Source organism: Corvus brachyrhynchos, unplaced genomic scaffold (genome assembly GCF_000691975.1).
Source record: "Corvus brachyrhynchos isolate BGI_N302 unplaced genomic scaffold, ASM69197v1 scaffold71, whole genome shotgun sequence".
Lineage (NCBI taxonomy): Eukaryota > Metazoa > Chordata > Aves > Passeriformes > Corvidae > Corvus > Corvus brachyrhynchos.
Window position 1 is genome coordinate 733,845 of NW_008237609.1, and position 19,798 is coordinate 753,642.

A 19,798-nucleotide genomic window follows, 5' to 3' on the forward strand; every position below is an offset into this window, starting at 1 on the left:
CCCGCCGCTGCCTGCCTCGGGCCGCGGCCGGGCTCCATGTGGAGGCTCAAGCCTTCCCCGCGCCGGCCGTGTTAAATCCCTGTGGGTGTAAGTTTCCGTGTGGATTCCGGCGTCCCGCTGGAGAGGCGCGTTTGGCAGCGCGCTGCGGGCTTGGCTCCTCCCTTGTTTCCTGTGGCTGCTTGATCCCTGCCCGGGTAGTCTTTTCTTCCTCTGCCAGCTCCTGAGGAGAAGGCTGCAGCATCGGCGAGCCTGGTCTGGTCTTAGTCTGTGGTCCAGTTTTATGCGGGGCGAAAGTGTGTGCTTGTGGGTTTTTTTGTTTGTCTTGTTGTGTCGTTTTCTTTTTTGTTGTTGTGTTGGGTTTGGTTTTTGTGGTTTCTTTTTTTTTCTGCCTGAATCGTAGGAATAAAGAACAGTATGTATGTATTTATTTAATTTTCTCGTTGTAGTCTGATATGGGTATGAAAATTCAAGCAGGGAAAGTTGTTAGACTCTGAAATAGCGATTGGGATCTTTGTGTCATCACTGAATTTTTGGATCTTCTGTGGTCACTGAATTTTTCTGAATGCCTCTTCTGTTTTTCAGGATGTAGGTTTATGTTTTTTATACTGTGATGTTGATTTCACGTAGTGAATAGAAGGTGCAAAATCATCCCATGTATAACTCTGGAAGCACGGGGGCACCTTTAACTCTGCAGCCCACCAATGGCTGTGCAAAGGTTTGAGTCTGAGCAGGGCAGACAGTAGACTTTGAGGCTGGGAGTAATTTCCAAGCTTGATATTTAAGTTTTTTCTTTGGTTGTTTTTCAATACCTATGTATTGAAAGCTAAGGTAGAATAGCCCTGTGCAGAATTTGGAGACTGGAACTAATATATGAATCCTAACATGGAGTACTCTGGAGACAGGCACAACACTTGTGTGTTTCAGCAGAGATCCCAAAAGTTGTAAGGGTTTTCGTCCCAAAACAGCAGGTCAGGGGGATATTTTCAGCCTCGTACAAATGGACTTCTTGGTGTCTGTTGGTGAAGTTTGTATGTGTGTCCTAGAGAATGCTCTGAGAATGCCTGGGTGTGCTGACAGGAACTGGAGAAGTGGAGATTAGGAAGTCTTGGTAACAGTAGGGAAGGGTTTTGCCTAGAAACTGAAACAGATTTGCCACAGTAAGACTTGGCCTAGTGCTTCAGCTTATGCATTGAATAATGCTGGATTTCTTCCCACAGCTCTAAATCTTTCAGGTCATGTAAATATCAGGTTCACAGAAGCTCCATCTGGTATTGCTTTTAATTCTTTTAGCTGTGCCCTCTAGAGACTTACTACTGTCTCATTTTGCAGGTGGGTTTGCACAGTTTCTTGCCACAAGCTTAGGAAGTGAAGCTCCCATCTTCTTCTCCCAATAGATTACATGGGTCTCTAGCTTACATTTCTTGGTCTTGGTATCAGGAGTTGGCAAAGAAAAGTGCTGAAAAATTTAATGAAATTCCTTAAAAAGGAAAAGGTCTTTCAAAAGCAAAGAGGAGTTTGCAGAATTCCCGTCGATTTGACTCCATGGATGAAATTTCAGTTTAGCAGTGGGATTTTTTCTGGAGAACTCAAGCCTACACATACATAGGCACATCAGCTATATAAGAGTAGTTGGGTACCATTTTATGGCTTGCATTCCTCACAAAGGCAGACAGCCTGTAAATTATGTCAGATTTCTGTCAGATTGTGCATAGTTGCATTTTGTTTACTAAGGGTAAATTTTACAGGAACCCATTTTATGTAAGCAAAATTTGTGGTGTACACTTGGCCTTGCATTTGTTTGGAATCCTGCACACATTGGGGATTAATTTGTTGGAAGTCAGAATAAGTCCTTCACTTCAGGTCACAGACAGGCTGGAAAATCCTATTTGACTTTTTTCCCCACAAGAGGAGAAAACAATACACTCAATACACTGTTCAGTTTTCCAGTAGTGAGAGAAAAAGGTAGAAGTAGTGCCATTCATTATTCATGTTAGCTTTTCACATATTAGCCAAGGAAATATTTCAAGTCCTATTATTGGATAGAATTAAACAACAATTTTGATTCATATTCATTTTGTTCCTCAGATTGATATCCTTGAAGATCCTGTTATTAAGAATGTCATTGTGCTGCAGACAGTCCTACAAGAAGTCAGGAATCGGAGTGCGCCAGTGTACAAGCGAATTAGGGACCTGATTCAAAACCCAGAAAAACATTTCTATTCTTTCACCAATGAGCATCACAGGTAAGGTGTGGAATGGGTTATGACAAAGTTTTGCTGATACCTGGTAAAAGAAAATGGGAAACAAAACTGGAACATGTGGATTGGAAGAAAAATTACACTGGTGTCATAGAACTGTATATTTCTAAGGAATATTGTTGGAAAATAGTTGATGTTCCAGGAGCTTTTCTGTTTATAGTTATGTAAGTCTATGTATGTTATGAAAAGGGGGTTAGAATACTGAATAAGCTTTACAGACAGCGCTGTTATTTTGAGCAGTAGGATACTGATTTTCCATTTTTGTGTCCCTTTTAAACATACTCCAATGCTTTTATTAATATTGTCAGCTTAGTGTGTAGCATAATTCAAAAATCCTTTAAGTTAGTGACAGAAAGCTCTAAGAAATGAAGGTGCAATTAATTTGCTCTTATTTGTGCTCATTATTAGTTTCCAATACTGCAGTACCATAGTTCTAGGAATCTTGAATCCATAGTTCTAACAGCATGAATGCAAACCTCTTCAATTTTCTGTGAGAAAGTTGTATTAGAAATGAACACTTCCTTCCTATTTTCCTTTAGCTATCTGTTTCTTGGCCTTTTAGTGGCCTAAGGAGAGTTACACCTGTTACAAAAATGGGTACAGTAATGATTCTTTTGGCCTAACAGCCTTGATCTTACTTGTCTGGAAATTTTTTTAAAGTATAGATAGATGTTGGGATTTGTTTTGTTTTGTCAAGCACCCCCTTTGTTTTTAAAATTTATTTAGAGAAACGTACATAGAGCAAAAGCGGGGAGAAACTTCTAACGACCGCAATGACAGAGCCATTCGGGTAGCAGTGAAATGGTACAATGAACACTTGAAGAGAATAGAGGATGAGGAGAAGATTCAAGTTGTCTTTTTAACGAATGACAGAACTAATAAAGAGAAAGCTCTGGAGGAAGGGATAACTGCTTATACATGTAAGTGAAGTAGTATGTATGTTTAATTTATTGGTTAAATAAACCGAGCAGTCTCTTCATACCTAAATCCCACGCATCTCTTGCATAAATATTTATGTGTGTGCTTTTTTAGGTGAGGAATATATAAAAAGCTTGACAGCTAATCCTGAGCTTGTAGATCGTCTTGCTTGTGTATCTGATGAAGGGGTATGTTTTTATTTTCGTTTTATAAAATAAATTAATCGCAAATAGCTTGTAGTATAATATTGCGTACTGTGTGTCAGGGTACTGACGTCAGTTTAGAATACAAGGAGTCTGGACTTTATTACCATTTTGGCAATTTAACTTTTTCACAACTGAAAAGTAAAAAGGAAATATTGCAGCCATTTTCAGTCCTGCTTATATGCCTGTTAGTATGTATCTTGTTATCTGTAAAAAGCCAGTTGCTTTAGTTAACTGTTGTGAAGATGAGAATAATAACAGTAGGTTAAATAAAGTGCATAAATATGAGAAATAATTGGAACAAAATAAAACCAAAATATATTGCAAACCATTTAGATCTTTGTTTCGTGTCTGCTGGGAAATCTATGTTATAGATCAAAACCATTTTCTTTTGGTGATAGTGAAGTTGACATAAATGCAGGCTGCAGCTCAGAGTTGAGCTACATCCTCTTCTACTTGCTTGTGCTTTGTGTTTATCAGAATAAACACAAAGGCTTATATGTTGACAAACAACTGATAAAGCTGAACACTCACCACAAAAATGGGAAAGTTAATTTCATCAGAGTTAGTTTTAACAGAATAGACCTCTATGCAAGAGTGGAGGAAGAAAGTGGAGGGCTCAGGTGTTCTCAGCAGTTAACTGTAGATCATTCAGGTGTAAGCAGTTGTCTGACTGCTCCAAAGTTTAGTCACAGTAATGTATTTTCATAATGCTTTCTATAGCTTACAGTAGATACACTCTGCACCATACTCTTTGCTACGCTAATCTTTCTTTGTTAAGTGGCTGTTTAATCACTGTATCCAAATCAACATAAAATTGTCCAGTATATTTTTAAGTAAGTGCAGGAAAACAGGAAAAGTTCCTATGATTGCCATATTTTTATGCTTTTGATGATTCATTAGGAAAAGTACTGCTTAATAACAATTTTTCATTATTGTTCATTTTTCATACCTACACACAGTTACATTAGGTAGTTTGTTAGCTTCAGTGTGTCGTGTTCCTGAGCTTGGTTTTGAAATTAACATGAATATAAAATACTGAAAATTTCCTCTCTTTTTTTTCTTTTTTCCTAAAGAAAGAAATAGAAGGTGGAAAAATAATATTCCCAGAACATATTCCTCTTAGCAAATTGCAGCAAGGAATAAAATCTGGTATTTACCTCCAAGGAACTTACAGGGCAAGCAGAGAGAATTATCTTGAAGCTACTGTTTGGGTTCATGGAGATGCTGAAGAAAATAAAGAGGTGAGTTTTTATTTTACCTCCATGCTGTAAACTTTAACTAGCCTTAATAATGACTTAAAATTTAATTCTTTCATGGTGACATATGTTAAAATGGAGCATATTAGTAATTTTTTACTCTTCTGGTTTTTTTCTGATGTTTTTGCTGGTGCTTGCATTTTTTATTTGTATGGATATAGACTGCTGAAATGCTGACTATGCTCTTTCTGAAAAAAGAATAATGTATTTAAAATTACAGTGTGATAAAGCAATTGGTAAAATAAAGATGAGTCTTGGTTGTTAATAGTTTTTCAATTGGCTCGTAACAGCTTTTAAAATCAGTTTGAAATGCATAGTGAAAGACACAGGAGCAAGTGTGTAGGAGGATTTTCAGGAAAAAAACAGTTGTGAGCCCTTATGGGGTTCTGCTTTGTTTCCCCTGCTATTTTCCTGCTTGATGAGGAGTAGATGGGCTGTTCCCCACCCAGCAGTTAATCCATCTGTCTGCCTGCTAGATTCTCAGTTGGTACAGATGTATAGATGCTGTTTCCAAGCAGTGGCAGTTGTCTCCTCCCTCCCTATTTGTGGCAGCTGGAGGTACTTCTCTTGTCTCTCTTTTATTCCTCATTCTCAGTAGTATGTGGAATCCCCTATCCTGCAAAAATAGGATTGTCTGATTTAATTAAACCCCCAAAAACCAGGGGAAAACATATTTCATATAGAAGCAATTGGAATGTTGAAGTAAGATCATCTGTACTGTAAGAAACCTTGGCAGAGGAAAAAACTGCATCACAAACATGCTTTAAAATGTTCTTTGGAATGTAGAGCCTGTCACACGTGTTTACTCTTCTGTTACACTCCTTAGATTTGGGTCTTCTGTTTTCATCATCATGAATATTTGCATTTCCATTTTGTTTTCTAAAAAATCCAGATAATTGTACAGGGACTGAAACATTTAAACCGAGCGATTCATGAAGATGTTGTAGCCGTGGAGCTGTTGGCAAAAGATGAATGGGTGGCACCGTCCTCCGTGGTTTTGCAAGATGATGGCCAGAATGAAGAGGGCATTGAAAGTGAAGAGGAGAAAGAAAACATTGTATGAAAGAAAAAATTTTTCTTAACTGTGGTGTTACGAAAGAGATGAAATCTGTGGTACCCTGACAGTGTTAGGCTTTAGATTAGTATATGCTCTTTATAAAATGTGATTACAGAAATTATGAAATTTAATTGTAATTGTACAGTTGTGTTAAGTACATGATGGTGGATAAAATGGATCATTTTTAATTAGTCTCTGCTAGAAATTCCCACTTTACTTTATTAAGCTTAATAAATCCAAAAGTTACTGAATGGTAGTCATGTAATAATGTAATAATGTAAATCTTTATATACTGATGTGCAGATTAGGATTTGTTAGAGTAGGAGCAGGTGGTGTATCATACCGAGAGGCACCTTTTATAGGCAATACATACACTTGGAACCTGTTGTAAAATATTTTTGGGTCTTTCAGTAATTCCACTTAATGTGCATGCAGTGCACACGCATGTATGCCTTGTACAAGAAGATAATTTCTTAAAAATTACCTTTCCACTGAATTTCATGGGAACGTTTTTTAATGATTATGTGGAGAATTACTGGAGAATTTTCAGGCAGCATAAAAGGACTCCAAAAAATTAAAATAATAGGTTGTAAAATAACATGGAAAATGTTATTTGTTTGGGTTTTCTTAATGGACATCATTTCAGAAAAATGAAGAACAGCAGAAAAAAACTGAGAACGCTGTCTTCTCCCACTGTCTTTGCTAACTCACAGCTAAGTAGTCGTGTCACATACTGAAAATACTAAAAGTTATGCGAAGCACAGGGAGGCACAGGAGGTTCTATTTATGAAGTCATAATAGAATTTATAATGAGTTACAAAATGTTGCTACTAAAGTTTAAGTTACCTGCTGTAGTTAAACGTGAGTTCAGACAGTTCTGTATTTTTAACCTGTTCTACCAGCTGAAGACTTCTGTTAACAAGGACATGCTGAGGCCTACGGGAAGAGTAGTGGGCATTATAAAACGAAACTGGCGGCCGTATTGTGGGATGCTTTCCAAGTCACAGATCAAAGAGGTGAGGAAATGATTCACTTAAGTGCAGGGTTGTTTTTTTTTCTTGAATTGGAAATTAATTGTTCCTTTCTCTGGTTGTTAATAGGCAAGGCGCCATTTGTTTACACCAGCTGATCGCAGAATTCCTCGCATTCGAATAGAAACCAGACAAGCAGATACATTGGAAGGGCAAAGAATAATTGTTGCTATTGATGGTTGGCCCAGGAATTCCAGGTATCCGAATGTAAGTTTAGCATTTTCTTCTGAACTTTTAACTATCTGATGTTTTGTGTTCTTAGGTAAAATATTTATTATCTGCAACACTGAGTAACTGCAAACAGTGTTGACATGAAGTTTGAATTCTTTGAGTGCCATTTGATGGTGCAAATTAAGGAAGTCCTCAAATGATTTAATTTGGTCTTACCACCAGCTATGGGGTTATGCTTAAAAAGCTTACTCATCCAGTTCTGCAGTGAAACATATATGGGCTACTTAAGGTGCTTTATACAGAGTAACCAAGGACTGCGTTGTTTTAGTCTGTGTTCCTAGAAATGTGAATCTTTCGCTCTGATTTTGCTCATTCATGCGTACCAGTCACTGTCCTAGCAGATACTTGACAAATGCACCAAATGCAATCAAATTGCCAGTAGGTTAAAAGTAGTTAAAGGTTCAGTGTAAGTAACAGAGGCTGTATGAGAAACTGAGGACCCTGCCTTCCATTTGCGTAGAACACTAGCCGGGTTTTGAAGTCTTCAAGGGGCTCATGTGGGAATACACAGCTTGTAATGAAGCGGAGCACAGGTGGCTCCCGCTAGTTTAGAGAACTGAAGGGACATGGAATATATGGAAGAAGCATTAAGAGAAAGTCAGCATTACTGCAGAGAAGTGAGGAATAAGGTAGAGTTGATGTGGTATTAGGGTGTGAGATGTGTGGCACAAGGCCAAGCCCATAGAGAAATGAGAGTGTATTAGTTTTGCTGTTTTTGCAGCAGTGGTTTTTCCTTCCTGCAAAAATGATTTCACGTTTATAATTTTTGGAGTCTTAATTGTGGAGAATTTAGAGCCATTCTAAGAAAGGAGGGGGATGGACTTGGTTCAGACTTAGAGAATCAAATAAATGTTTAAAATTAAATTTCTCTTAAAGGTGAGAAAGTTAACCGAATTGAAAAAGATTGCTCCTACTGTGTAGTTTAATATAAGAATAACCTAAGGGTTAATGTTCTCAAATACTTAGTTTTGGACACAATGGTATTGCTTGATACGTGTGCATGTATGTACCTGTATTATTCCTCAGGGTCATTTTGTAAAGAATTTGGGAAGCGCTGGAGATAAAGAGACAGAGACAGAAGTTCTCCTGCTTGAACATGATGTCCCTCACCAGGCTTTTTCCCAGGCTGTCCTTAGTTTCCTACCAAAAATGCCATGGAGCATTACCGAAGAGGTAATAATTCGTAAGTTATTGTGGTAATTACTGTGCCTTCCCCTTCAATGCAAACTGTGACATTCTTGAATATCCCAGTGCACCAGAAACAGATGAGAAATGTTGTCCAGGACCGTTCTGTCTTAGTGTGAACTTTCAGCTGGATTTCCAATGGAAATAAGAGCTCTTCAAGTTTTTGCATTTTGGCTAAAACTGTGTTTGTTGAGGACAAATATTTTAAAATAAAGATGATACTACACGTTTTGTTAAAGAATAAAAAGATAAAAGAAGGTTTTCTGCAAAGGAGAGAGACTGCAATTCCAGCAACTATACAATCATCCCTAGGAGTTTTTCATCATGCAAAATAGCTTTGTAACCAAATACGGCAGCCTATGTGTCATCCCAATTAGTCTGAGGCATGGAGACTTTAATATATTTCTGCTGTAATACAGTAATTAAAGAAAGAGAAATTTGTGTTTGCAGAATTACTCATTCAAATACAGTTAGTGAATTTTACATTTTCCACAGTAGCTTAAATACAGGAAATGGTTGCTTTAGAAGTTACAGGAAAATGTCATTAGGAAACAATTTGAGCACGATATTTTTTGATTTGGGTTGGGCTGAGTGTTTTCGGGTTTGCGTTTTAATCTCCTGGAGGTTGGCTACTTCTATTATAATTTACTACCTACTCCTTTTTTTTTCTGAATGTTGAAACACAAGGGATCTTTGTGTAAATTAGCTCTCTAAAAATCAGTTGTCTAGTCTAAGAGATCTTTTTGTAACCATTTTGCAAGGGTAGATACTTCTAAAGTGTGCAGTTCTTTTCAACTATCTAGACATCTAAGCCTTAGAAAGCTAGGCTTAGGAGCAGTCATATCCAAGACAAGTCATTCAGCTGGATATCAGTCAAAATTTCACTTTAAAAAGTCTCGATTCCTAGTCCTGCTAATTCTAAGATCATGATAAAACTATGGTTGTATTCTGATTCTCTTCCTCACTTCTGTAAACCAAAAAAAAATTTAGTACTTGATCTTCTGTGGGTTTTTTTTTTTATCATTGTAGTTTCTGCATATCTGTTTTGTTCTTGTCCTAAAACAAACAAACAGAAATAATTCCCAAAGCAAAACAAACATTCTGAAAATGCTTCGTTCCTTGGGAAGATCTTGCCTTTCTCAAATGATTATTTTTACTATGAAAAGGAAGGTGTTCTTGAAAACAATTTTTTGCTTCTTTTGAATTTCAGGATATGAAACACAGGGAGGACTTAAGGCATCTGAATGTTTGTAGTGTTGATCCTCCTGGTTGTACAGATATTGATGATGCATTACATTGTAGAGAAATGGAGAATGGAAATCTAGAGGTATTGTATCAATCCAGTCATTTATTTATTTACTTGTTCCTTTATTTTACAAACAGTGCAGTAGTGGTAAATGACATGTGCAAAGCTCCAGATCTGTTATAAATAAATTAATGGTGTTTGCACAGCTGCCAGATGGTAATAAAAAGAGTTGATTTGCATTAGGTCAGTGTCAAAAGTGGGAATTTAGTGTCTTCTAAATTCACCCTGCTTTATCTTCATTTAGCATGAGAATTTAACATAAAATTTATTTACTGCTTCACCTGAGTATTATAAACAAGGATATTTACAGCTAGGATAAGGAGCTATCATAGAAAAAGTTAAGATACTGGTGTAATGCCTATGGAATTAATGTTTAATTTTAAAAAAAGGCAGTTAAAAGCTACGGGCTTAACACCAGCTCTGTACCCCCTTATATCTGATTTAGTCAGATTGTCTTCTTTAGAAATTAATTGGGAATTGTAATAGCAGGTTGTGCCAGAGTGGAAGGTCTAGCAAACAGAAAAGCAAAAACAAATTTGCAGTGAGTCTTGAAGAACATGAAGGTGGTTATTTGAGCCCTCAGGCAAAGAAGAGTTGCATTTGTAGTGAATATAACTTTCCCCTAAATGTACAAATGCTCTTTTTTTGAATAATTGATGCGACCGTTCTTTTTTTTAATATGATAGGTTTTAACTGTTCTTTTTATGAAATATGGGAGCTGCTGAAAGGAACTGGGAATGGATAAATTGGTTTGTAAAAATGTGGGAAAGTTTATTTCACTCTGAAAACTGTTTCTGTTTCATGAGGTGCATAACGTGATGCTTGTTTTCTAGGTTGGTGTACATATTGCAGATGTCAGTCATTTTATTCGCCCAGGAAATGCTTTGGATGAGGAGTCAGTAAAAAGAGGAACAACAGTGTATCTGTGTGAAAAAGTAATTGTTTTCTACAGCTTCTTGTACGATTAAATGGTTGGATTTTCATTGCTTTCCTCTTTTAATTCTTTGGAATGAATCATCTCTGAACATCTCTGAACTAAGGAGGAAAAAAAAATAGACAATTTGTCTAAGACAATTTTATTTTCCTTTTTATCTTTAAAAAGCCATTATCTGGACAATATCCCATTCAACTCTGGTTTGAAGCATTATTAGCATGTGCTTCTGAAACTGGAATACTGCTTCAATTCCAGTATGAAATTGCAGAAGTGGCCTGGTTTTGCCTTTTCCATTGGTTTTCTGCTTTTTTTGTCATAGCTAAATCTCTGAAGTTTCCTATGATTTGCATTCATTAACACTGTAGGCTTAGTCCTGTTTGTTTCTTCCAGACCACGATTTCTTTTCAGAAATCACTGTTACTAAAAAGATGATAATTAAAATGAATCTTGGAATGAATTTTCTTAAGGTGGTTTACTTTTCTTTCAGAAACCTGAGCTTTCTTGTCAAAAAAATAATTATTATCTTCAAGCTTTTATTATATTGAAAATCAGGAAGTTAAAATACTAACTTATAAAGTACTGATTTTTATTCTTTACTTTGCAGAGGATTGATATGGTTCCAGAGCTACTTAGTTCCAACTTATGCTCCCTGAGATCTAATGTGGACAGGTATATGTATATGATCTGTACTATAATCCTGGCAAGAAACTACAGATGTTTATGTATGCATTTTAACAGATTTTCCCCTCCTTCTCTCTCTCTCCCATAGGCTTGCATTTTCATGCATATGGGAGATGAACCATAAGGCTGAGATTCTAAAAACTAGATTTACAAAGAGTATTATTAATTCCAAGGTTAGTCATGTAAATATTACTATAATTCTGGAAAAAAGCTGTAAATTGTATTATAAAAACAATGATCAACAGACTTGATTAAAAAGTCTTCTTTCTGATTAATGATTTATATTTTATTAGAATTAGAAAATGGTACTGAAATACTAAAAATAAAGAAAATGTTTGATTCTCCCATGTCCTTCTCAACCTCTAAGGCTGCAGTGTTTATGTGTGCAGTTACTCTGTGTATGATGTATATAGGACATGGCTGATATATACCATCTAGTCAGTTAAATTCAGTGGATTCTGTAGATGTTCAATACATTTCTGAAAATTAGACCTCTAATATATGAAATACATGTGATCAGCAAAAAACAACCCCACTGTAAATGCCTGGTGTATCTTAGTATCTTGCGTAGATCTGTCCTCGTATGTCCATTGTTCTTTGTGAATAGCAGACATTTAGATATTGAATGCAAAGCTTTGTATTATTGTGAACCAAGTTACCGATAGCAAGCTGCACTTTCTGCAAGACAGAAGGAACTATGGTTTTCTTTTTGGAGTGTTCAATTATGTATCATGATGTCTGTTTTTTCTTAACCTCTTCAAGGCTTCTCTTACATATGCTGAAGCACAGATGAGAATTGATTCAGCAACTATGAATGATGCCATTACTACCAGCCTACGTGGACTAAACAAATTAGCAAAAGTTCTGAAGAAGAAAAGAATTGATAATGGGTAAGCCATGCAGGGTACCTGTTGCCTTTTCCCCCACCATTCTTTCTGACTGTTCTTGCTGTCAAAATAAGTAATGGTTATGTGTCCATTTTTTAGTGAAAATCTTGTGGAAGAGAAGTATTTTGCCATTTTGATTTGTATGAGAATGCCCATCCTTATTTCCCAAAAAATATAAACTTGGGATATTAACTTTTTCTCCACAAGATCAATCAATATGGATCTCATAGAGTCATAAAAACACAACTAGAGGAGTAGTGTTTGAAATTTTAGGAGCTTCTATGGTGTGTATTCACATGACGTTTCCTGCAAATTTGAACATTAATTCCATGATTTTATTTTTAATTTCTGCTAATTTTAAGTTATAGTGTCGTGATAACCCAGGTGATGTTACAGGCTTGCAGCTCAGCTGCTCTGTCTGCTTTACTGTAATTTTTTAATACCACTTAATGTCTTCCAGAGCCTTGACACTTGCATCACCAGAAGTTCGTTTCCACATGGACAGTGAAACTCATGATCCTATTGATCTGCAGACTAAGGAGCTCAAGTATGCATTTTATTTATTAGTTAATTCAGAGTAGGGATGGAATTAAAGACATGTTTAAGTAGCAACATTTAGTTAATAGTGTATGAAGTTCCTATAATAGTGCAGGACAGTCATAGAATTAGAGGATGGTTTGAGGTGGAAAGGACCTTGAAAGCCTATCTAGTTCTAGCGACACTGCCAGGGGCCCAGACAGTTTCCACTAGACCAGGTTGCTTAAAGCCTCACCCAGCCTGGGCTTGAACACATCCATTGATAGAGCATCCACAACTTCTTTGGTCAAGCTGATCCTCAAAAAGAGAATTCCTCTATTTTACTGTGGTATTTATTTAGCAAGTCTTGAACTGTATGCTTCATATGTGAACTTCTCAGAAAGAAGTCAAGAGGTTATCTCTTGGTCTTTTCAGGCATTTTAATGAGCATTTTTCTTTAATGTTTTAGAATATTTCAGGGATTTTTTTTTTCTTCCGATTCAGTATTTGGAACTTAATATGCATTGGTTTTAATCTTAAAATTGCTTGCCTACTCGTATAAATGTTCAAAACCACTAGTTAATATTATACAACATTGTTAGGATGGTGGAATGTTTCTTCATTAGGCACTCAAAGTAAATGTCTAATGCTTTTAACAATATAAAATGTTTATCTTGATAGAGAGACAAATTCCATGGTTGAAGAGTTCATGTTGCTTGCCAACATTTCTGTTGCACAAAAAATTTATGATGAGTTCCCAGAGTTTGCCTTGCTCCGGAAACATCCTGCTCCTCCCCCATCAAATTATGACATCCTTGTGAAGTCTGCAAAGTCCAAGGCAAGTTTTTACCTTATTAATTAAGTGAATTAACTATGAAAAACTATATTTTCTCTCTGGTTGGCCACTTACTCAGGAATAAGGGCTGGAAAGCCGTATTTTGAAAGTTTATCGGCTACACTTTGAAATCACTGGTATTTGTAGCAGGATAATTGTACCTCTAGGTGAAAAGAAGAGTCTTACACTTTTTAGACCCTTTCTTAGGTAAAGAAAACAAATCAGTGTCTTAAATCTTGCCTTGTAGCACTTGTGAGCTGTGAATGTTTCTCCTCTCCAAGTCACGTGATTTTTGAGCCAGTTTTTGGCTTTGGATCACATACATTATTGATGTACTTAGAAATTGTTCAGTCACATGAAATAATATGTTTCTCTTAAAGTCAGGAAGTAAGAAAATGTGTTTATAGTTTCCATCCTCTCCATAGATCAGCTAGAGGCTTATTTAGTCTGAAGTAAGTCCAGTGTAATTAAGGAGTCTGAACAGAAAAAATGACTTCTCCAGTTTCAGGATATTTGATCTGAGCTAAACTTGTAACTCTGTAGTTACTGTGATGTGCATTCATATTTCTTTTCCCTTCAACTCTTTCTCCACCCCATTTTTTTTTTCTTATGGACAAGAGAGAAGCTCCCAGATTCGCTCAGTGTGACATAAATAGACAAGTCTAAACCTAGCCCATTTAATTTTCCACTGCTATAAAACTGGAATAATGATAATTATTTCATTTGTGTCCTGAAAATTATTTTTAAAGTACTGTTTTATTTGGAAAGCTAAATTCCTGTGCATAGATAAACATTCTTTTAAATAAACCAAAGTGGCTTTTTTACTACTTTTGACACAACCATCACAATTAGTTATTAATATGCTATATTTACTTTTTTACTAAATGTGCAATTATCTTACCATAATACAGGCATAATTTGATCTCTGGATCAAACTTCATTGTCAGTGCTGTATTTGAAGGAAAGAGCATTCAACTGATCATGTGCTGAAATTTACCTTGTTTCTGAAAATTAAAAATGCATTATGTATTTTCACACTAACTGAATTTTTATCAGAGAACACTGGCAAACAGGGAGCAAAATGTACTAGTACACAGTACTAGTTTTACATGTCACTTTTCCGAGTATTCATTCTAATCATTTTGCAGAGGAAATACCATAAAGTCAATTACTTACCTTGTGCTTGGATGAGAATCTGTGTGTGGCATAAATACACGGGGGTTTTTTTACATTCTTTCTGATTAAATAAAGGGATAGAAAAATCAAACCAAAGGAAATAAAACCTCATTAATATTGGCATAAAGTATTTCTCAGTTGAGAATGGGTGTCTTTTCTGAATTCCTAGGCTACTGACTCACTATTTCATTTTTTGCATAGATCACTAGTAATAATGAGGGAGGGCCCTGTGCATGGATTTTGTTTGTTTGCTTTTGTAATAGTGGCATTCCATCACATTATTAGTTGTGATACCTGTGCCGGTTGCTAAGATAATCCTAGAAGTAGCTGTTATATTTCTGCTTATATTCTTAATATTTGCTAGTAATACCTGACCTTTTTTATTTCTTCTCTCTTTCCAGAATTTGGAAATTAAGACAGATTCAGCAAAGGCTTTAGCTGAATCATTAGACAAAGCTGAATCTCCTACATTCCCCTACCTAAATACACTGCTGCGAATTTTGGCCACTCGCTGCATGATGCAAGCTGTTTATTTCTGCTCAGGAATGGATAATGATTTTCATCACTATGGTTTAGCCTCACCTATTTATACCCACTTTACCTCGCCTATTCGAAGGTACTTGTCTTTTATAAAAGTTTCAGAGAAAAGAAATACGTGATTTATTTGCCAAGAAATTGTGGTGGTGTCCATTTAAAAACAAAGTTTCTGTTCAGTGTTAGATTTCAGTTGAAACAGCAGTGGCTTGGTGGTCCATCCTCATGTACACTCCTGGGTTTACTGTCCATGACTCCTAAGGTTTAGTAACATTTTTTAAAAGTACTTACAAGAATAATAGGAATACATCCCTAATGCAGATGCCTGGCATAGAAATGCACTTCGGGGTCAGTCAGCTTTAGTCTTAGCCAGAGACTGAGGCAGAGTTTGCTCAGTCATTTTTCAGATGGAAGCTGTGTTTAAATTTTGAAACTGTATTTTACATATGAAAACATTGGTAATTGGAAACCTGGTAACGTAGCTGTTGCCTTGTAATGAAATCATACTACTTGGAAAAGTAACTGAGTTTTGAAGAAAATAACTGTCACTGTACTCCTCAGAAATATTTCAAGTGAAATCCTTAGATGTGAATTAAAGTTCCTATGCATTCATATGGATAATTTGTGGAACTTCTAGGAGTCCAAAGGGCAAATTTTAGTTCTTACCAGCTGCATTAAAAACTTCCTCGCTGACATTATAATAAGTTATGCAACAAGAAGTTCAAATACAATTATGCTTTGCAGATCAATGGCATTGAAATACTATTCTACACTAAATTTGTCTAATTTCATGGGAAAGGGAAGAGGGATTGGCTTTAAATGCCATGGTGAAAGATCATTCTTCAGTCCAAAAATAAAACTTTGTTTCTTTTTTTGCAAACATTCAACAATACAGGCTCTCTTGGTACAATAAAGAATTTATTTTAGCAAAGAGCATAACAGTATTCTGGCTCTGCAGTGCATCTTTGGTCAGCAAAGAGATGGATGCTGAATTAATAGAGGGCGTTGCCAGCAGACTGTCATTATTACAAAAACTTAAATCTGTATGATTCACAAAAACAAACGTATGTTCAGAAACTTTTTTATTAATTTTTAAAAACTGTCTTACTATGTCATTGATGATTGTAACCTCATCTTTACAGGTATGCTGATATCATAGTCCATCGGCTTTTGGCAGTGGCCATAGGAGCAGACAGTACTTATCCAGAACTTACAGACAAACACAAACTGGCAGAGATGTGTAAAAATCTCAATTACCGACATAAAATGGCCCAATATGCACAAAGGGCCTCTGTTGCATTCCATACACAGGTAAGTAGTTCTGAGATGTTAGGATGAACTATGGACAGTGCTAGTGCAAAACCAAGCAAGAGTGCAGAAATGGTAAAGGCTGAGGGATGCTTCTGACAAAAAGCTTAAACATTACTTTGCTTGTTCTGAAAAATTTGGAATGGCATCTTGAGGATTCTTTTAGTTTTGTGCTTTTATAAATATGAATGCTTAACACTACAGTAATGTTACAAATGGTTTATGTGATTTTTTAAAATCTGCTTTCAGGATATGCTGTGTAATTATCACTAAGTATAGAATTACCACTAAAAATCACTAAGTATTTGAATGTTTTATTTTTCTGAGACAGTATATTTGTAATTGAGAAGAGAATGTTCTACTGTATTTTTTTCTTATTTGTGTGTTTTACTTTGGTTACAGCTGTTCTTCAAAACCAAGGGAGTAGTAAATGAAGATGCATATATCTTATTTGTAAGAAAAAATGCAATTGTGGTTCTGATTCCCAAGTATGGGTTAGAAGGAACAGTCTTCTTTGAAGAAAAAGACAAACCAACACCAAAACTGGAGTACAACAGTGAGGTATGTTCTTATTATTATTCTTAAGGTTTGTTCTTAAACACCTTTATTTTTTGATTTGGTAAGTGAGCAGAATGGCTAAAATCTATTTTAGCTGGATTTAGAAGGGTAAGAAAGGCTTTTCTAAATGCAAGTTTATTAACCTCTAGTAGTAGTGCCACTATAATCTTTCTAAGTTTAAATAGGTAGGTTCTGACAGGAATGTGTTTCTGTAAGAGGTAGTACTGACATCTAATTATCTTTACTGCAAAAAATGTATATACCACATGCTACAACACTGAATATTCACTACAGTAATTTTTGGTTATTTTTATTTACATGTAGCAGTGATATTTTCATACAAAAATGTTTATTTGTATAAAAACAGACATTGCAAACAGTGAGTATTTATACAAAATTTGAACTTTCAGGTGCCATCACTTACTGTGGAAGACACAACATTACGTGTATTTGATAAAGTGAAAGTGAACATTATGTTAGATGATTCCAACATCCAGCATCAGAAAATGCGGATGGTCTTGGTAGAACCCAAGGTAAGGCACAAAATTCTTAGAACCGTATTACCCTTCAGTAATGTTAAAAAATCATCATGTGGTAAAATTGAAATTTAACCCAGAAGAAAAAACATAATTTAGCAGCAGCTTGTAATGATAGCTTCATACTCACACTCAACAAAACACAGGTCTTCACTGTGTTGTTGAAAAGAATAAATTAAACTTCCGTTCTGGGCCCATTAGGATATTCCACTGTTGGGAAAGATGATGATTTGCTGAAGTAATGTATTGAATTTCACAGTTCTGTAATCAAATGCCCCTCTGAAAATCTGCCAAAATTCGGTAGGGTCTCCTCTTTGCTCCAGTGAATTACAGTGTAGCTGTGATGGGTGACTCAGAAGAAAACTGTATAATTGCTGGCTGTCAATGGCAGTTCTGTCTTACAACTCCCATAATATAAAAATTCTCTCTTGATAATGTTACAGGAACTGTAATGTCCTAATAATGGTCTCTAGTCGCAAGACTTTTCAGTTCTAGTTTCTTCGTGCATTTGGGACACTGGGATTTTTTCTGCTCTCACACTTCATGCTTGATAAGTATTTTACATAACATTACAAGATTGTGCTCTTAGAGCAAGGTACATGGGACTTCCTTGGTAAACAAGATGATTGCAGCAATTCAGTAACCCTAATCTCAGAGGAAAAAGACAACCCAAAATAAGTAAGAGCTTCTTTTTGTTTATACAGTCAAACTATGGCTTTTTTTTTCCTTGAGAAATGATGCTCCCAAACACATGTAAATATATTCTGACCTTTGAGCTGTTGTATGAGCTTGAACCATAGAATGGTTTGGGTCACAAGTGACTTTTAAAGATCATCTAGTTCCAACCTCCCTGCCATGGGCAGGGACACCTTTCATGAGATCAGTTTGCTCAAAACCCCATCCAGCCTGGCCTTGAACACTTCCAGGCATGGGAGCATCCACGTCTTCTCTGGGAAACCTGCTCCAGTGCCTCATCACACAGAGTAAAGAATTTTTTCCTAATACCTAAATGAAACCTACCCTCTTTCAGCTGGGGGGGGTGGGGGCAAGGGAGGGGAAGCCATTCCCCCCTTTTCCTGGCGCTGGATGCCTGTGTGAAGAGTCCCTCTCCAGTCTTCTTGTAGGGTCCCCTTTCAGGTGCTGGAAGGCTGCTCAAAGGTCTCCCTAGAACATCTTCTCCAGGCTTAACAACCCCGTCTCTTATCAGCGTTTTCTCACAGGAGAGCTGCTCCAGCCCTCTGATCATTTTTATGGCCCTCCTGGGGACTCGGTTCAACAGGTCCATGTCTTTCCTATGCTGGGACCCCAGAGCTGGATGTAGCAATGGAGGTGGGGTCTCTCCAGAGCAGAAGAGAGATGCAGAATCCTCTCCCTGGCCCTGCTGCCCACGCTGCTTTGGATGCAGCCCAGGACATGTTTGGCTTTCTAGGCTGCAAGTGCCCATGGCTGGGTCATATCCCGCCTGTCATCCACCAGCACCCCCAAGCCCTTCTCAGCAGGGCTGCTCTCAATCTGTTCAGCCCCAGTCTGTGTTGAGTTTAATCCCTATGATTTCAAAAACTGGGAGTAGACAATCAAAGTTGTAGCAGAAATGAACCCTTGTATCCTGTTGTGCATTCACATGCTGAGCTGCCCTCTGCTTGTGCTCACCAACTCTAGAGCTTGTCAGGAGCTTCTTTTGGGGGCATGACTCAGGAACAATCCTATGGCCATGACTCTAGTCAGAGGGACACTTTGAAAACAGACAGAGTAAGGCTAATGCAAGCTGATAGGTGGGGTGCAGACAACCTACTGGCTTTGTCAGGCGTGGTGCTGCTGCTTCTCTTTGCCTTTTTCAGCTTTTATTTCAGGTGAGTGTTGTACCTGTGATTGTTCTAAGATGGTAGGCCCTCTTTTAGGTGATTTTCTAAATCAGAAGTTTCTGATGGTTGACACAGTGTTTGTAAAAGGTCTGTAAAGTAAACTCAAGTTTTACCAGGATAGTAAAAATTGAATAAAAATTTTCTGACTTCTGTTCTTTTCTTACTGTAGATATTAGGAAATGATATGCCTGCAAGTCTGTCTGCAGAGGCAAGCAGCAAGGATGAACCAGAGAAAAAGAAAAAGAAGCTACAAAAATAGCTGGATTTGAGATTCAAGAAGAAATCACAAGTACTTGCATTTACCCTATGGGCAAAGTGCTAGAAGCAGGTTTTGTTTACTTTTGAAATACACATTTTAATAATCTGTAAAGAATTTTTTTAAAACTACTTTTATATGACTATGAATGCAGAACGTTTTAAAAGAATGTATATCTACACCTTTGTCCTGTGGGTGAAAATAAATATTTCTGCAAAGTGAAGAGGTGATTGTAGAGTTTCTTGTTAATATCTGGTTTGAGAGTCT

General features: G+C 36.7%; 1 protein-coding gene across 1 annotated transcript; it reads left to right on the forward strand.

The window, feature by feature from the left end:
* Positions 1–2,058: 2,058 nt before the first annotated feature.
* DIS3 (DIS3 homolog, exosome endoribonuclease and 3'-5' exoribonuclease) lies at positions 2,059–19,754 on the forward strand (the record flags this gene model as incomplete). The annotated part of the gene is made up of 20 exons (XM_008631644.2): positions 2,059–2,243; positions 2,985–3,178; positions 3,291–3,364; positions 4,456–4,623; positions 5,531–5,695; positions 6,598–6,711; positions 6,796–6,933; positions 7,984–8,130; positions 9,353–9,469; positions 10,282–10,383; positions 10,987–11,051; positions 11,152–11,236; positions 11,826–11,953; positions 12,411–12,497; positions 13,148–13,304; positions 14,879–15,093; positions 16,154–16,322; positions 16,722–16,880; positions 17,288–17,410; positions 19,445–19,754. Coding segments are annotated over 20 exons (2,682 nt in total), but the record flags the coding sequence as incomplete, so codon positions are not given.
* Positions 19,755–19,798: the final 44 nt, after the last annotated feature.